The 20,636-nt window shown below is 29.8% G+C and overlaps 1 protein-coding gene across 1 annotated transcript; it reads right to left on the bottom strand.

Moving 5' to 3' along the window:
* Window positions 1-2,495: 2,495 nt before the first annotated feature.
* On the bottom strand, window positions 2,496-17,387 carry LOC142333386 (uncharacterized). The gene is made up of 6 exons (XM_075380408.1): window positions 17,243-17,387; window positions 13,871-14,792; window positions 11,013-11,112; window positions 10,731-10,832; window positions 7,094-7,249; window positions 2,496-2,564 (listed from the first exon to the last, which is right to left on the bottom strand). Exons 2-6 carry the CDS (start codon window positions 14,734-14,736, stop codon window positions 2,496-2,498), a joined length of 1,293 nt encoding a protein of 430 aa, XP_075236523.1. The 5' UTR covers window positions 14,737-14,792; window positions 17,243-17,387.
* Window positions 17,388-20,636: the final 3,249 nt, after the last annotated feature.

Here is a 20,636-nt window from a genome sequence, read left to right as displayed (position 1 = left end):
TATCAAAATCTCACCTTTTTCTCAATTGACCTGCGGGGTTTTGTTTTCTTTGGAGACCGTAATTCATTAGTAGATTCATATTCGAGAATCACGTTGCACACTGGAGCAGCACAACTTCTACTTACGTTAGCAGTTTATTAACATTTGAAATCAACGCCGTTTGATTATTCTGTAATTTGTAAGCATTACTCTGCTTTTCTAAGCATTTAAAATGATGTGTTTTTCGCACGACTTAAGAGTTTTTTTCGCAGCCCACAAATCTTTATACATAAAAATGTTAAGTTCGTTTGTGTACACTTCAAAAACTCAAAATGTTCTGCACCGATTCTTTATTATATATAAAAATGTTAAGTTCGTTTGTGTACGCTTCAAAAACTCAAAATGTTCGGCACCGATTGAGTTAAAATTTTAGCACGATATATAACCCGCAACAAAGATTGTTTTCATCTTTTTTTCGCATCAGTCACATACCCGCGACCGCGAGAAAACAGTTTTTTTAACGGTCAGCTGTGTACTAGTGACCGCGCCATCTGCTGGAAGCGAGGGGAACACTCGCCATACTAGCTAACGACAACCGCAGTCACATGTGAAACAACTACATTGTTTATTAACAAAAAAAAACGTATCCACTTGCATCTGATTCAGATTATTATACAATCTGAATTAAATATTCACTTTAATCGAGGTACTTTTGTGTGATCGTGTGATTGAGCTGCGCCTTTCACCAAATCGTAAGTAGAGGTTATGTTTTATATGAGAGACGGTCAGAAAAAATATTATTTTTTTATAATTATTATTTAACTATTTCATTTAACTAATATTTTACTTATTTATTTAAATTCGTGTATTTAGTTAATATTATTAATTTTTAGCCACTTTTCAATACTGTCTGTCCTGTGTCTCATTGTTGTCGAGCTGCAGCTATGAGAACCATGAGAGATAGGTGAAAAAAGTTTAAATAAATTTTTTTGGCCTTTTCAAAATGAAAATTTTTCGTTATTAAACTTTTTGTCCTTTCTGTCATGGTTTTCAACATAGAGCTGTGAGAGCCATAAGAGGTTATAATCTTATCCCTTCCTTCTATTCCAGTGAAAACCGAAATAATGCCTCGCAGAAAATCGAAATTTGGGCCGTCTCACTCGCCACACAGAAGGATCAAGAAGACGGCTTTCGAATACGACTGAGGAATAGTGGGCATCCGTACGAGAGAGGAACAGACTAAGCACCATCCACATACGTAACGTGGAACCGGCAGAAAGACGAGCAGCCAGGCTTGAGGATGCACGATTGCGAGCACGACAGTCGTGTTCTGCAGCAACAGATTTGGTTCGTTCTCAACGGAATGAACGCGACAGGGTGAGGATAGATGAAACACGAACCCAAAGAACAGCTGATCTGATTCTGCAATACAATCGTCTTGCGTTCCGGTACAATCCAGCTGTTGATTATAGTTCAAGTCGGCATGTTGTCATTGGCCAGATGAGTCATGTCTGTACCTACTGTCAGGCTCTAAAGTTTAATAATGAAACGAAAGGAATGTCTTGCGCTGGCGGAAAAATCAAATTGCCTCAACTTGATGCACCACCAGAGCCATTGAAAACTCTACTTGCTGGATCTACCGCTGAATCGACGCATTTTCTATCGAACATCAAGAAATATAACTCTTGCTTCCAAATGACATCATTTGGTGCGGAAATCGTGACGACTCAATTCTTTTTCGATTTTATATTTATTTACGTAACCATCATACATAAAAAAAAAAAAAAAATAAGAGTTATTGGATCAAATTTATAAGCCTTTTAGGAATAACTGTAGGTTTTACATACTACGTAAAATATACAGTTTAATTCATGTTGAATTGATTCATGTAATCCTGCAACTAAATTTTCACGACCGAAATAATCAGATTAGTTACTAAATTATCTCCGATCCCATCTGAAATCTACAATCATCGATCCTGTTAGAGATCACTTCTTTAAAAATAAATTTTTCCAAAATTTTCTCCACAGAGTAAGGAAACCAAAAAATAAAAAATGTTTTTATTACAAATTTTGGAATTGTGATGCTTAACCTGATTTTATAATCAACTTAAGTATAAAAAGGCACCCTTGATACTTGTGTGCCCAAATTTTAAACAATTCGGGGGAAAATTTTCAGATCTCAACATTTATGAACTAATTTTTGTATTTACTACCTTCATTAAAGAGTCTTTGTAATAGAATTCATAAGACCCAATGAAAGAGGTACTTTGCAGTGGACCTCCAAAATTACCCTATCTGACCCCTTGTGATTTTTTCCTTTGAGGTTTTATACATAATCTTGTGTATGTGCCTCCACTACCTACTAATCTACCCAATTTACAGCATATGATTGAAGTAGTTGTCGTTTCCATAAATGTTAATGTAAGGAATGAACTCACAAATCATAATTTTGCGAATAAATAATTAACAACTGTGATTATAAATAAAAATTCATTTATATATTTAAAATATATACTACAAATTTGTTTGCTTACTTTCAAATTTATTTAATATATTGTAATATGTATATATGGCATTTATTGACTGAAACAAAAAGAAGATATTATTGTAAAATAATAATTAAATTTCCTTGTATTAATAAACAAATTTTATATTAATGTTATATATATGTATATATATATATATATATATATATATATATATATATATAAAACATTACGGTAACTTTGTCAATTATTTTTTACTTTAAATTTAGCTGTGGCTGAATTAAAATATCCTTTTCGTATTGATCTATTTTATACATGCATATTCTTTATACATATATATATTAAGTATTTATAAATCACCAAATACAAACATATAAAGCAAAATTGATCTTACCTGCAATCTAATAAGGCCTTTTTCAAATCCTTTGGATTCATCAGCAGTTATTAAAATACTATAATTATCATTAGCACTGAGCTACTTCATCAACCACATCAGGACTGATTAAAATAATTATTCAGATGTTAAAATTTTATTACACAGGCCTACCAATTTAAATAGATCATAATGCTCAAAATTTACCAGGTGGTTTATTAAATTGAAATTTTTATATTTATAAATATAATATTTCTCCAAATGCCTGTTTGTTTTTAACTTTACAAATTTCTAATATTTCAAGATTATTTACTAAATCTGTAATTTTATGTCCATTTGAAATCACATGATCTGCCACATTTGAAAAAATTTTTCTTCTTATTTTTAAATGTCTTAGATGTTCTGAGAATATTTGCTTTAAATGATCTATCTATCAGTTTTACCTATATATATGGCATCACAGTCTGTGCATTTAATTTTATATATGACACTTAAGTTAAATTTATTTATTTTATTTGTGTTTTTGTTTATATAATTACATAAAATATATTTTCTAATATAAACTTCAGAAAATTTTGAGCAGGATGATTGTTTAAATTGGTATGCCTGTATAATAGAATTTTAACATCTGACTAATTATTTTAATCAGTCATGGCTTGGTTGACGAAGTAGCTCAATGTAAATGATAATTATAGTATTTTAATAACTGCGGATGAATCCAAATGATTCAAACAGGCCTTATTAAATTGAAAGTAAGATCAATCTTGCTTTATTGTGTGTGTACCTGGTGGTTTTTAAATACTAATTATAATTCCACAGGACATGTTGAAAAAATTAAAATATATATATAGAATATATATGTATAAAGAATATGCATGTATAAAATAGATCAATACAAAAAGGATATTTTAATTCAGCCACAGCAAAACTCACAGTAAAAAATAATTGACAAAGTTACCATAATGCAGTACCACTGAATTATCTCACCAAATAAACAGTCTCCATTCCTCATTCTGCTTGTAGCTTACATTATTTCAAAATATTATGGACTCACTAATCAATGATTTACAGGTTATAAAACAAACTTGTTTTCATTATTCAACTACGAATAATAAAAACAAGAAACTCAGAATGGAAGAATCTGTTGTAAACGGCCAGTTATTGTGAATAAGATTTCTGATATCCCGAATGTTTCCACATATCTAGTTAAGCTTTCTTGACTTTTAAACCATCGAAACATTGTCTTATAATAAGTGTACATATATTTTTTTACATCCATAATCACCTTGTCAGAGTGATTTTAAAACACATTAAATACTATCTAAAACCAGACAGCAAATGTGCAAATACATACAAAGATTACATTATATTACTGATATAGGCCAGATAAACAAACAAAAGAAATAAACATAGTTGTGAATTTGATTATTTAGAAACAGTAGTCTGTTCACATCTCCTGCTTAATGATTAAATACCAATCAATAAGAAATGTAACAGTTCGGCTTTGGTAGTGATGACTATATTATTTCTTATAAGACATCCACATTAATATATGTAATCATTTTTTAGGTAGATTTCATAAGAAAGCTACATACTTTAATTGATACCATGATACAACTTCAAGAAAATTTTGACATATCTTCAAGTTTCATATACCCCAGACCCCAAAACCACCGTTAGCTCAAAAGTTTATACATACATTTATATCGCTCTCTCTCTCTCTCTCTCTCTCTCTATATATATATATATATATATATTATATTTCACTTTCTTGTGGACACAATAACTGCCGTAATTTTGCACCAATCACTTTCAAATTGTTCCCTAAAAATAACTCGACCCAAAATCTCGGTTAAGTTGGTTAACAGCCAAAATCAAACCATGGGGGTGGAAATGGGGTGCCGTTTGAAAAAACAAAATATCACTATAACTTTCTTATTAAGTAAAATATCGAATTCGTTTAAAGTTCTTTCTATTCTTTGGATAGGGGCCTAAAACTTATCTAAGTAAAGTTTTTTGATAAAACCAACCATTAGCACAGGTGGCAGAAAATATGGGGGTTTGAAGACAAAAAACCATACCTACATTAACAGCCACAGAATTGAATCAATTTAAAGTGGTTTTTAGCTCTATAAACATTACCTAAAACTTTTGTCTGAAAATATTTTTGATATGACCAACACTTAGGGCAAGGAATCACCAAAATGTTGCTGGAATTGTAAGGTGGTGCTTGTCACATGCTAAACATGTGAAACCTTTTTCACATGAAACCATTGTCGTAAATTTGAAGTTTTTTTAACTTTAAGGTGGAAATTTTTTTTTATCCCCCTACTTAACACCGGTGAAATCTACTGCCTTCTGACATGCCGAAAGGGATTTTTTTTAATTATAGAAAAATTTCAGTTTTTTGATTATTAATTATTGGGATCTAATTGGCAAGAGATCTGATCAGATGATCAGATCTGACCCCAGTAGGGAAAGACACCACCCGCCTTGTGAGATGACCCCATTCACCACACCACCACCACTACTCCCACCCTTCTTAGCCTTGTTGGGCTTTACCTGAGATCATCTTTTAGACAAAATCTAATCTAATCTAAATCTAATTACATGTCACAGTTATTCATTTTTCTTCTGTCAGAATGTGACTGATGCAAATGCCTTGGCAAACATTTCAATCAATGTGTTTACTCAACTTTACTGTCACCTTCATATTAGGCTTCTTCCAAAATTTCATTCATGTATGCTAATGTGCAGCCCTGTCAGCTAAATGATTAACCATATCACAGAACCACTATCCCGGCATCTATCTCTTACACTACAGAACACAAAATAACCTTTCCCATAACTAAATTTCAAGCTACAGTGTATTGTCAAATAATAATTTTGGAGTCCACTAAAAACATCTAAATTTTATTCTCATATCTCTTAAACAAGTGTTGATTCCAAACGACATTTTGTCCTACAGATACCCAAATCCACCTCTTAATTTGTCAAAGACAATTAAAATATTCAAATATGAGATTCTAACAAAAAGCAAACCTTTCTCTTTCTGATCTGGTTCGCTTTCAGGAGAGGTTAATGCCTTCACTCTCCCACACCACACCTCCATCACAGAGTTCCTACACAACCTATCTCTATCCTGAAACAAGCAGCTCAACTAACCACGGCTCGATGCTAAAACGCCTATCTTGACGAAAATAGCAGGCCCCTAGCCACCTGGGGTGCTACTCTATCAATTAGAGCCAAACCCAATTGGTGTCAAACCTCTTCAGCCATTCTCTGCAAGGCCAAAAACCTAAGGAAGTCAGCACTGTATTCCACTCCGTTTGGGTTTTCCAATTGATTTGCAAATCCATTTCTTGCATGATTTCTAACTATTCTAGTAAGTTCAGCTTCGTACTTTGGGCAGACATACAGGACATGACGTACAATGTCATCAACTCTACATTCTGGGCATACAACCTTAGCCACACCTTAGCCAACTTATCTCTAAAAGCATCATGTCCAGAAAGAAAACAATAATAGGCTGATTGGGGAAAACCCACCTAGCAACTTTTAAACCTATGACGTTCAAGAAAATACCATGCATATAATCGCCATCAGAGGATTCATTCCACCTAATCTTCAATGAATGGAATTCTTAGCTTTCTAATTCTCACATGCTTCAGGAAGTGAGTTGGCCTGTCTTTTTGGCATCAAAACAGATTTGATGCTTCTGGTGCTCAATGACAAGGATATCCTTGTCATGGAGTATCCTTGTCATAATGCAATAACAAGGACTGCCTTGCAAGAGACAGTTCTTTAGCTAACAATCACTGACAGTAATAAGAGATGCTGGGCTCTCAACAAAATATTCCTATAACATTTATACCTCATACGGTGAGCCTAATGTTACCCCACAGGTCTTTATTTCCCTGCTCCCTAACATAGAAATATCAAACATCTCTCTTAGATGTTCCAGCTGTTCACTCTGCCTATAATATTCAACTACTAACACCTGCTCATCAGTCAGCCTCACCTCATGTTGAGCAGCCCACCTAAGACCGTTTACAGATAGCAGCTATGATAAAATCTACTGCACAGTCAAGGGATGAAGCTGCACTTAATTTAAGGAATCTTTTGTAAATATTTAAAATAGGTTAGTACAAAATCCTTCTTAAATAGAAACATTTAAATAAATATTATATTATATGGAAACTTTTGTTAAATATATATATATATATATATGTATGTATTAAAATAATTATTACCACAGCAAAATTATTCAGATTGAGAACCGTTATTTCGAAAGGTTTTATTTCAATTTTTTTATTATGTTGAGTCATCATGATCAACAATTTTTTTTTAAACCACCTTGGTTTATTTATCCATTGGCAGTCATAAAGAAAATTTCTTAAATTTTCCCACTGTAAAAAAATACAAAAAGTCTTTATTTTTAATGAAGAATAAACTTATAGAATGTAACAAACTTTCAGAACATATTCTACTAGTGAAAATAAAGAAGATAGTTCATATAAACATAGTTTCAGAAACTCTTCTTTAGCAAAGATTATCTGGCAAAAGATTTTGCTCCGAATTGTGCGCCTTCTGTAAAATTAAGCCATATTGTAATTCTTGGGACCCAAATTAAGGGACAAATTTATGAATTTTATATTAAAATAACCAGTAGAACATGTACTGAAATTTTAATGTCTCCTTCGTGAATCATTCTGTTTATGCATAAAAAGATGTATATACACTCTGTATAAAGATATATATATATATATATGTATATATATATCCAACTATAGTACACTAAATAAATATCAATTATATCAAAATAATAAAAAATTGACAGCTATGAAACAAACTTTTAGTTGTATACAGTGCTTTTCATCTTGAGCCACTCTTAGCTTTTCTCAGTTTGTAATAGTGTGTCATGTATAGAATAGCTGATAATAAGAGTGGAAGATGAATAAATAAGACTTAAGTGGATAATCGATTATATAAAAAAAAATCATTTATAATTTCTTTGGAAGTTGACAACAGCGTGGAAGTGGCAGTAGGTAATTCAGAATTTAACGACCTGATGATGACATTCAACCGCTGTTGATTATGTAGTGGTTTTTTAAATTACTATTTTTGTTAAACAGAAACTTTACATTTCAAAAATTATTATATGCTGATACTGTTACTTTACACAATTTTTGTAAAATATAATGGCAGAACAGTGTATAGTACATAAAAAACAAGATTTTTTTTTTTTTGTCTTCAGTCATTTGACTGGTTTGATGCAGCTCTCCAAGATTCCCTATCTAGTGCTAGTCGTTTCATTTCAGTATACCCCCTACATCCTACATCCCTAACAATTTGTTTTACATATTTCAAACGTGGCCTACCTACACAATTTTTTCCTTCTACCTGTCCTTCCAATATTAAAGCGACTATTCCAGGATGCCTTAGTATGTGCCCTATAAGTCTGTCTCTTCTTTTAACTATATTTTTCCAAATGCTTCTTTCTTCATCTATTTGCCGCAACACCTCTTCATTTGTCACTTTATCCACCCATCTGATTTTTAACATTCTCCTATAGCACCACATTTCAAAAGCTTCTACTCTTTTCTTCTCAGATAATCCGATTGTCCAAGCTTCACTTCCATATAAAGCGACACTCCAAACATATACTTTCAAAAATCTTTTCCTGACATTTAAATTAATTTTTGATGTTAACAAATTATATTTCTGACTGAAGGCACATTTCGCTTGTGCTTTTCGGCATTTTATATCGCTCCTGCTTCGTCCATCTATAGTAATTCTACTTCCCAAATAACAAAATTCTTCTACCTCCATAATCTTTTCTCCTCCTATTTTCACATTCATTGGTCTATCTTTGTTATTTCTAATACATTTCATTACTTTTGTTTTGTATTTGTTTATTTTCATGCGATAGTTCTTGCGTAGGACTTCATCTATGCCATTCATTGTTTCTTCTAAATCCTTTTTACTCTCGGCTAGAATTACTATATCATCAGCAAATCGTAGCATCTTTATCTTTTCACCTTGTACTGTTACTCCGAATCTAAATTGTTCTTTAACATCATTAACTGCTAGTTCCATGTAATGATTAAAAAGTAACAGGGATAGGGAACATCCTTGTCAGACTCCGTTTCTTATTACGGCTTCTTTCTTATGTTCTTCAATTATTACTGTTGCTGTTTGGTTCCTGTACATGTTAGCTGTAAGTTAGGGTAAGTTTTGCAGTCAACGAGTTGATTCCTAAATCTTTGCTTAACCATGATATAATCTATCTGATACCTTGCAGTATCGCCTGGCTTTTTACAAGTGTATATTCTTCTATGATTTTTAAATTGGGTGTTGGCAATTACTAAATTATACTTTGTGCAAAACTCTATAAGTCTGTCCCCTCTTTCATTCCTTTTCCCCAGCCCGTAGTCACCTACTATATTTCCTTCCTTGCCCTTTCCAATGCTTGCATTCCAATCTCCAACTATTATTAAATTTTGATCTCCTTTTACGTGTTTAATTGCTTCATCAATCTCTTTGTATACACACTCTACCTCATCATCATCATGGGCGCTTGTAGGCATACAGATGTTAACAATCGTTGTCGGTTTAGGTTTTTTATTTTATCCTTATTACAATGATTCTATTGCTATGCGTTTTGAAATATTCTACTCTTTTCCCTATCTTCTTGTTCATTATGAAACCTACTCCTGCCTGCCCATTATTTGAAGCTGAATTTATTATTCTAAAATCACCTGACCAAAAGTCACCTTCCTCTTCCCACCGAACCTCACTAATTCCTACTACATCCACATTTATCCTATCCATTTCTCTTTTTAAATTTTCCAGCCTACCAACCTTTTTTAAACTTCTAACATTCCACGCTTCAACTCGTAGAATGTTATTTTTCAATTTTCTGGTGACCCCCTCCTTAGTAGTCCCCACCCGGAGATCCGAATGGGGGACTAGTTTACCTCCGGAATATTTTACCAAGGTAGACTATATGAAAATGCAGAAAGCCACATTTTCTTGGAAAAAAAGCAGCTGTAGTTTTCCATTGCTTTCAGCTGCGCAGTACTCAGAGGACTGTGTGATGATGATATGGCCGTTTAAGTCGTCCTGACTCATGCCCCTAACAACTACTGAAAGAGCTGCTGCCCTCTTTCAGGAATCATTCCTTAGTCTGGCTCTCAACAGATACCTCTCCGATATGGTTGCACCTTCGGTCCAGCTACTCTGTATCACTGAGTACTAAAGCCCCCTCACCAACAGCAAGGTCTCATGATTCATAGAGGAGGAAAAAAAAAACGAGATAGCTGAATATTAAGTCAAAAAGATAACACAATGAAAAGTTATGAGAATAAAAGTTAATAAATAATAAAAGATAATATTATGCCAAATGAAAATACTTGGAAGTAGTCCATAGAGATACGAAAAAATTTCATATTTCTTGGCAATACTTTACAAGCAAATTATAATTGTGAAAGAAAATCACAATATATTTTACATATGGATTATCTAGGTCAGAGCAGATTTATTACATTTCTAAAGTACTAATTGATTTTTTTTATTAATTCATTCACAGACAACAGAAAAAAAATTGGAATATTAACCATGAAAATTTAAATTTTGTTGTATATTGTTGTCACTTCTGATTTCAGCTGGCTTTCCCCCTTCGTTATTTTAACAAACTCTTGTAATTTTACTTTAATATTAATAATATTTTAATTTTCTATCAAAAAGTATAAACTCCTAAACTCCTGGACCAATTTTCAAAAAACAAATTATGTACATTTTTGTACAATTATTATTAGAATACGTTTTTGAAAAATTTTAATTATAAATCTATATTTATTAATTAAATTCTTATTTTAATTGCCATACCTCTGTTGTTATGCGTTCACCACTGATGTCGAATAAATATATTATAAAAAACAAAAAACCACAGTTAAATGCTTCTGTTACCTTTGATAATAAGCTGCTCTTCTAAACAAAGAATAATAAAAAAGAATGAAAAAAATTATGGAATTTAGCTTTCTAAAATTAAACACACACACACGTACACACACACACACAAATCCACAGTGATTAATAATCTTATTTAAGAATTTTTGTAATTATTATTTATTATATTTTTTTTTTGTAAGTATAAATTTTTATACATACCTTTACGATAGAATATACAGACAAACAAGAATATCCAATTGTTAAACATAGCATTACTAGTGATATACCTGCAATTCCTTTGTTGATTAAACTTTCTATCCTGTAATTATAATTTTCATTTTAAAATACTTATTTTACAAAATACACATTATTTAATTTTATTCTATAGAAAAAAATTTGTGAACTCTACCTATAACGAAGATTATACAAACTGGTGTGTAATATTTATGAAAAAGGGGAATTTCCGTCAGACTTCAAAAAAAGTGTTATAGTTATGATACCAAAGAAAGCAGGGGCAGAAAAATGTGAAGAATATAGAACAATTAGTTTAACTAGTCATGCATCAAAAATCTTAACTAGAATTTTATACAGAAGAATTGAGAGAAGAGTGGAAGAAGTGTTAGGAGAAGACCAATTTAGTTTCAGGAAAAGTATAGGGACAAGGTAAGCAATTTTAGGCCTCAGATTAATAGTAGAAGAAAGATTAAAGAAAAACAAACCAACATACTTGGCGTTTATAGACCTAGAAAAGGCTTTCGATAACATAGATTGGAATAAAATGTTCAGCATTTTAAAAAAATTAGGGTTTAAATACAGAGATAGAAGAACAATTGCTAACATGTACAGGAACCAAACAGCAACAATAACAATTGAAGAACATAAGAAAGAAGCCCTAATAAGAAAGGGAGTCCGATAAGGATGTTCCCTATCTCCGTTACTTTTTAATCTTTACATGGAACTAGCAGTTAATGATGTTAAAGAACAATTTAGATTCGGAGTAACAGTACAAGGTGAAAAGATAAAGATGCTACGATTTGCTGATGATATAGTAATTCTAGCCGAGAGTAAAAAGGATTTAGAAGAAACAATGAACGGCATAGATGAAGTCCTACGCAAGAACTATTGCATGAAAATAAACAAGAACAAAACAAAAGTAATGAAATGTAGTAGAAATAACAAAGATGGACCACTGAATGTGAAAATAGGAGGAGAAAAGATTATGGAGGTAGAAGAATTTTGTTATTTGGGAAGTAAAATTACTAAAGATGGACGAAGCAGGAGCGATATAAAATGCCGAATAGCACAAGCTAAACGAGCCTTCAGTAAGAAATATAATTTGTTTACATCAAAAATGAATTTAAATGTCAGGAAAAGATTTTTGAAAGTGTATGTTTGGAGTGTCGCTTTATATGGAAGTGAAACTTGGACAATCGGAGTATCTGAGAAGAAAAGATTAGAAGCTTTTGAAATGTGGTGCTATAGGAGAATGTTAAAAATCAGATGGGTGGATAAAGTGACAAATGAAGAGGTATTGCGGCAAATAGATGAAGAAAGAAGCATTTGGAAAAATATAGTTAAAAGAAGAGACAGACTTATAGGCCACATACTAAGGCATCCTGGAATAGTCGCTTTAATATTGGAAGGACAGGTAGAAGGGAAAAATTGTGTAGGCAGGCCACGCTTGGAGTATGTAAAACAAATTGTTAGGGATGTAGGATGTAGAGGGTATACTGAAATGAAACGACTAGCACTAGATAGGGAATCTTGGAGAGCTGCATCAAACCAGTCAAATGACTGAAGACAAAAAAAAAAAAAAAAAACCTATAACGAAATCCAAACGCACTCTTATTATTACTGTTAATATGCATCCCTTACTACAGGAATTAAAAAAAGGTAGTTTTAAATTCATATCAATAACAATAACTATTATTGTTGTACACTATGCTGTAAAATTTATAATTGAGTAATCATATAATTACATATAAATTACCTTGTTATATTATGAATTAGTTTTCACATTCAATTTATGTATGTTTCCTTATAATAGCCCAGTTACTAATTATTTTATATTTATATAAAACTTTTTATTATTAACAACAAAAAATTAATTGACCTCAGCCATTATCTATAAAGTTATTAAATTAAAATACACACTTTGCAAACTGTCACCAAAAAATATACAAAATAAAGAAGTAACATTAAAAATCACTGCCAGTTTTTCAATACCTACGAAACATAAAAGGAATATTTTTAAGAATGTTTTAAAGAATGTGAATAAAAAATATAAACATCTGTATCCATTTTAGAGAATTCAAATAAAAAAGTATATTTAGCTCATAAAAATGTAAAAGAGTGAAACATTTAATTGCCCCCGAGACCTGATGCACACCACTTACATAATTTGACTTAACAAAATTTATCTAAAGAATGATAAATGTGGATGAACTTTAAGCATATCAGAGATATCCCTGCTATGAGAAGTTTTAAGGAAGGGATATCTTTTACAAAAAGTATTTTAATTTGATAGACATTCAAGAAGACTATCGCATATTTTCATACCGTTATTAAAAAATAAAGCTCGGCACCACTATTAATGAAACTTTGGGAAGCTCATATTTAAACATTTATATCCTATGTATTTTTTGCTTATTATGCATATATTAAATGTTTATTATAGCAAACAGAATGACTCATTTTAATTTAAGTAAATTAAAAGCAAACGATTTTTAAGCGTAATGTCTCTTTCCAATTTATAATTATCAAAATTATTAATGATCGGTTTCAATATAGAAAATCAGACGTTATTTCACTTCCAACATTTTTTTCTGAATTTCAGAGGTATAAAAACCTATGTTATACATTTTCGATGTCTTGTGCAACTAACTGTTTGTACAAATGAACACTGAAAAGCACTTGGCTGCCTACATAATCAGTCAAGACATAATCAGAAACAAGATACAATAGCTATGTTTTAAACGGTTTCATTAAAATAATCTTTTACTACACAAATATCTGACATCAAGAATAGATCTATGAGGAAAGTAATCTAATTAAAAAGAAAAATAATAAATTCTTACTTGTATATTAACTGATGACGCATAATAATATATCTCATATAACTTTTCATTAATTTTATTTTATCTTTAGAAAAATAGACATTTTTGTCATCTTCTTGCAACACAATCCAAACAAAGTTATTTGAATTAATTTCCTCAATGCCGCACTGATAAGAATCTTTTCCTTTATTTGAAATCAGTGTTAACATTTCTCTTATTGATAAACAGAGTAATTTTATGTCATTAACTACTACTTGCATTGATATAATACATACAGAATAAGTAACGTATGTGTAATGCGCAATAAATGTTGCATACAAACACTGTAATATATACAATATGAAATACATATATACTTCTCTGTAATTGCAAGGATAATAAGCTGGGAAAAGTAAAGGTAAATTTTCTACTTTTATAGTATTCAAATCTTCGGTATTCAACAGAATATAAATTACACTTGATAAAGGGACTAGATAAGCAACGCTAACATCAAACAAAATAAAATTATACAATATACTATTACTAAAAATTATTTCTTTTCTATTAGTTTCCAGTAACCTTTTTCGGTCTATTGACACCATGAAAGGATATTTATCATTATTTTCACGAATAGTTATTAAAATAGTAGACAGAAAATCCTTCCAACATGTTAAATACACGATAAGGTACAAGAGACACACTGTGTAAAGTACTATCCCTTTTAACGAATCTATTCTTTGTTCGATATTATCCCAGTTATCGATTAAATACATAACACAACTGTAGAGTAAAACTGTTTGTATTACATTAAATGATACAATTCTTGTATTTAGTTTTGGTCTTCTGTAATCATTAAAATCAAAACCTAAGAATGTTAATGAAGCTTTTATTTTATGACCGATGTCCATTGTATGAATTTTAGTTTCTTTTATTTTTTTTTTGTTTTTTTTTTAATATCTCCCACCTGAAAACAAAATAAAAAAGTAAGAAATAAACAACAGTAAAAAAAAAAATTATATATATTAAAGCTCAGCCTACCAGAAATAGTTTTATATTACTATAAAAATTTATATTACTAAAAAAAATCGGACTTATTTAGTCGATTAATCGGGAGCTAATCGGTGTTGGAACAGTTGTGTCGCAAGGCAAATATCAGTTCTCAATCCACTATCAGTGGGATTACTCAATGAATTTGAATATATCACTTTGCTTTTCTGTTGTTGACAAAATGTCATCAATTGTATTCGTACGGATCCACAAATCGGATCTGAAGTGTTTGAAGGAATGATTTACTTTTCTATACGATATGGTAATATTTAATTTATTGAAATTTTCTTACAGTTTTTCGACGATCATAGATTATTATGGACCCATCCCTTACTCATTCATTTACAACATGTATGTATTATAGATATGATACAGTTCGTCAGTGACCGTGAACATAAATAATTTTTCGTTTTACTATACGTTACACCGAAAAACGATTGCTGTGGGTACAATCTTCCCAAAATACATTTCTGATGTGAGAATAAGGTCTTCTGAACGATGACTTTCAGGTCATAAGTTATCATCAACTGCGATGGAGTTCTTTAGCAATGAGTCGGGAAAAACTTTACTATGAACACATTTTCGATTCCTTGCGGTTGCAGAACTCATTTTGAATTCTTCACTGATGAATCTGTCGGGTGTATATATTCCCGACTTCAAATAAACAGAAAGTATACAATTAACTCAGATTTCAATCTTAACTCAACTGCATTCATGCACGTTAACGTAGACGGACAGAACTACGACGGATATTTTGGTTAGCGTCATTTGCCTTCCTGTTCCTGACGAAAAAGTGATTTCGTGAATCTTTGTTCAATACGTACGGCTGTGTAAAATACCCGTAAGGCTATGTACATAAGCCTATATAAATACCCGCTAATGTAAAGGTATTTTACGTTACAAAAAAAGAACGGAATGTTCTTTGCCTAGAAATTCACTAACGTTTCTATTCAATTAACCTTATCAATATAACACTATTGCTAGGCAATTTTTTTGATCAAAAGTTATCAATTTATTTGCCTTGAATGACTATGAATGACTTGTTCATAAAATAAAAATTATAAACAAAATTTAAAAATAATAATTTAAATTTATTTAATTTAATTTTAATAATGATAATTTCAAAAAAAATCGCCCAAATCAGGCAAACCAAATGACGATACGATAGTTGTTAGGTTGTTATTATGGTTAATCTCAAGTTTGTCAGATGAGCATAAAATCGTGAAAGTTAAAAAAAAGTAAAAATAAGGTAATTTCTTTTTACCAACTTTTCGAAGAAAAGTACGGTATTACTTTCAGTCGCATGGTGAGATTGGGGAAAATGATTTTTTTGAGGTTTGAGGAGCACGAATGCACCAATTAAATTATATATATAATCAAAATAAACTATATAAATTAAAAACATACAATTTAATTATCACCGATCACCTATAAATAAATTATATATATATATATATATATAAACAAAATAAACTATATAAATTAAATACATACAATTTAATTGGCGAATTCGTGCTCTCAAACCTCAAAAAAATCATTTTCCCCAAACTCACCATGCGACTGAAAGTAATAGTCCTTTTCTTCGAAAAGTTGGTAAAAAAAATTACCTTATTTTTACTTTTTTTTTTAACTTCACACGATTTTTTGCATACAAGTATGATACATATTTATACACACACGAGTATAAGTACATAATATATTATAAATATGTATTATAGGCCTATGCATAAAATGTTTGGCTCTAAAATATCCAAAACTACTAAATGAATGTCACTGAAATTTAGATACGCTGTGTAGTGTATCTGAAGTTGGGCTTGTGTAAATTTGATGAAGATTGTGTTCTGTAACGATAAATTTAAGGTCGAATAAATTTCAGCTGGGCAAGTTAGAAACGTGATCCGTTATGATGATGCAAGTTATCTAAGTATCTATTGTTCGGGGTATTCAAGAAGCATTTCTTACTCTAAGAGTTTTGATGATTGGGTGTTACATCAAGAGAAAAAAAAAGAAGATAAATCGGTCTTGTTGCTCAGAACTGTGTAAGAATTTTTTTAAATATGTTCTTCAATTTTTTAAAAAGTGTTTTATTAATGTTTTTTTTTTTTTTTTTTTTTTTTTTATTGTAAACATCACTTGAAAGACAATTTCATCAATATAATTGTATATCTTAGCTGAAAAATAAAATTTTTTAACGATTAAAATAAAATGAAGCTAATCCGAGATCGACTACTCATTCAAAATATTTCTTAAAAAGTACTAATTTATTATACTTTTTAAGCAGGAAGTGGATGATGTCAAACTACAGCCGAATGTAAAAATTAGTTACGTAAACGAAGAAATGAAAAAAAAGTTGTTAATAAAGCTTACCTTTAAATGTAAATTTTTATTTTGTAGCAATCATAATGTTAGACCTATACAGATTCTAAATAGTAGAATTAGAATTACAGTTATCAGAATTAGAATATTGTTACACACAATATGAAAATACGATACCAGTAACTTCTACGAATCGAGTAGTATGCGATTATTCCCGATGACGGAAAATGAAAAAAAAATTAAACAGTTTACAGTTTTGTTTATATATATATATGTATACACACACACACACACACATAACCAAAACAGTTCAATATTTAATATGCAACCATATTTTTAACAACTTACAGAATTTTTTTTTAGAACAAATATATATATGATAGAAAAAAATATATATCCGCGTATGTACATCATAAGAAAAAAAAATGCTCAATGAAAAATTTAATAAGCATTGTTCGCACTCTTTTATTGTTATGTCAAAAATACTTTTTTTTAAAAAAGACTTCGTACATTTTTAATAAGCTTCTATAAATAAATCGATAAATGTGTTATGAAATATTAAACATCCTTTTTTTATTTTTTCCCTCACTCGCTTCTTTTTAAAAATATTAAATTTAGAAGACATACGAATGAATGGTGCGTTAGTGGACTAGTCATTTCATACAGTACCCATATACTGAATGATTACTACTCGTACAAACTGTTGGTATATATTTTTTATAATGAAAACTAAATTTAATAGAAATCTACTAGAGAATTTTACTAAAATACGATATTTTTAAGAAAAAAATTTTACGAATACTTCACGGATCGGGAATATTATAAATCACGTAACTACTCGATTCGTAATAGTTACCGATATCGTATTTTCATATAATATTGGCTATTCGCTTGTACCGATTTTAAATACGAGTAAGCACATTTAAAATTATAAAAATGAAGTACTGGTACGTTAGCGGTGTACCTCATTCTGTTATAGGCTTTTCATACAAACTGCAGTCGTGTATTTTTTATCCTGGAAATTAAAGTTAAGGTAACATGTAATTCTTTTTTTTGTCGGTTGGGAATTTTATCAGAATATATATTTTATTTTAGATGAAAATTAAACAAAAATCATAATTTTTTGTCGGTCTGCCGACAGAAAGTAATAATTTCTTTTCTTCTCTTTCGTATTTTTTCTATTTCAAAAAGAATAAAAACGGAGTTATTTTCAAATGAATCGTTATTACTTCCAATGTATTCTGAGTGATTCAATGCATTCTTTGAAATTATAACAAAAAACATACGTACTTTATTCTTTTTACAGTATTTCTTCCAAAGCATATTTATGGAAATTTTTTTTAAGCAATATATTTCTTGTATTAATAAATATTTATTAATGGATGGATATTTATTAATGGTGGATAAAGTGACAAATGAAGAGGTATTGCGGCAAATAGATGAAGAAAGTAGCATTTGGAAAAATATAGTTAAAAGAAGAGACAGACTTATAGGCCACATACTAAGGCATCCTGGAATAGTCGCTTTAATATTGGAAGGACAGGTAGAAGGGAAAAATTGTGTAGGCAGGCCACGTTTGGAGTATGTAAAACAAATTGTTGGGGATGTAGGATGTAGAGGGTATACTGAAATGAATCGACTAGCACTAGATAGGGAATCTTGGAGAGCTGCATCAAACCAGTCAAATGACTGAAGACAAAAAAAAAAAAAAAAATAAATATTTATTTCCGAGTTATCCAAAATCACCGAGTAATCTTATAGTCACTGATCTGAAAGGTTCTCGGTTTAAAAAAATTTTTTTTTAACTCGTAATGACTTCGAAATCCTCCTTCAGAATAATCAAATAATGTTAAATAATAATAAATAAATAGTAAACAATAATTAAATAAATAATAATTATGGTCTTTCAATAGTAAATGTAGTTGAACATAATTACGCACATTATATGTAGTTTAATTACACGCTATTTATTTTATTTTTCCAGTACAATTATTCAGTTTCAATACTATTTATAAGCGAATCAACCAGTATAGTTTCTATAAGATATTGATTACGTGCTAGAAATAAAATTAATATTTGTAGCAGTTGTTGGATTACGTTAAAATAAATAATAATTATGGTCTTTTATTAAATGAAATTGAAAATAATTACACTTCATACGTTTTATGTTACAGTTTAATTACGTACTTCATACATTTTTATTATTCCAGTTAATAATTACGCCCTTCAAATAATATTTCTTTGTTTCTATAAGATATTAATTGAAAATTACGCATTATTTCTAGTCTAAATGAAATTGGTTACTCTTAGACTAAATATTTGTATGTTTATAAAATTATTAGCGATTTAAATAATAACTTTTATTATTTAATAATTTACTTTATCCTGTCAGTAAATTGTTTGCAGGACTGTAACTGTGAAGAAAGATTCCAAAATAGGAAAAATTGTTGTTTGTGACATTTATGTTACAAATTTTAATCTTTCCCCAAAACAATATAAATTATAATTAAATTGTGCATTATAACTGTTTTTCACTATTAATTTTTTTATTGCCAAAAACAAAATACAAGTACATGAAAATATAAAATACCAGTTTTTGTCGAATTCACTTGTAATAAAAAAAATTCATACTTCACAAATTTATTTAACAATAATTAAAAACTTAACAATTATTTAACAAAATACAGTAAAACATACAATACAAAATTTGATACAGTACAAACTGTATTAATGTAAAATTTTGATTAATTTGAGAATTTTTTTAAAGCATTCAGATTTGTTCTATTCATAATTTTTAAACATTCCCTAAATCAATGAAATAATTTTTTTTTAATTTTTAATATTAAAATTTATACCCACTTATTTGTAATCACCATGAAAAAATTTTTATTAAGTATTATTTATTAACTGTGTAACTATATATTTTTAATTACGGATAATCGTACTATATCAGTGGAAAAGAAAATAATCCTTTGCAATATTATTGTAGTTATGAACAGTATCATTGAACCTACTGAATTAAAATTTTTGTTAAATTTTATTGTTTATTTATCATTGGTTCATTGGAAACAAAAAAATAAGAAACTTTTAAAATAATATAATAAATTAAAAATGTTATTAACAATAAATTAATATTTTTATAAATGTTTTTATAATAAATTAAATTTTTCTTAAAATTTAAAATAATTACTTTCAAGTAATATCAAGATTAATTCCAAAAAAAGGCAAAATCCTTCGTCAGTTGAGTTTTTAGAGTAATGTGGATCTTTAACAATCGTTAACTAACTGTATTGAACAAGGAGCTGTAAAATTTATTCCAAAATTATTATAACTATTACATCAGCCACAATTACAAAACGATGATTCATCACATTTACAAATTTTGATATGTTTACTGATAATTTGGGAAAAATATTTCCATAATCCTTTATTTCAAGACCGATAT

Source organism: Lycorma delicatula, chromosome 12 (genome assembly GCF_047948215.1).
Source record: "Lycorma delicatula isolate Av1 chromosome 12, ASM4794821v1, whole genome shotgun sequence".
Classification (NCBI taxonomy): Eukaryota; Metazoa; Arthropoda; class Insecta; order Hemiptera; family Fulgoridae; genus Lycorma; species Lycorma delicatula.
This window is presented reverse-complemented; position numbering and strand designations above follow the sequence as displayed.

Coding starts and splice junctions, on each gene's coding strand:
- LOC142333386 (XM_075380408.1), bottom strand. CDS start 14,736: ATGGACATCGGTCATAAAATAAAAGCTTCATTAACATTCTTAGGTTTT. Junction 10,833..11,012: donor CTGTATATTCTATCGTAAAG/GTATGTATAAAA, acceptor TTCTTTGTTTAG/AAGAGCAGCTTATTATCAAA. Junction 7,250..10,730: donor GTGAACGCATAACAACAGAG/GTATGGCAATTA, acceptor ATTTTTTTACAG/TGGGAAAATTTAAGAAATTT.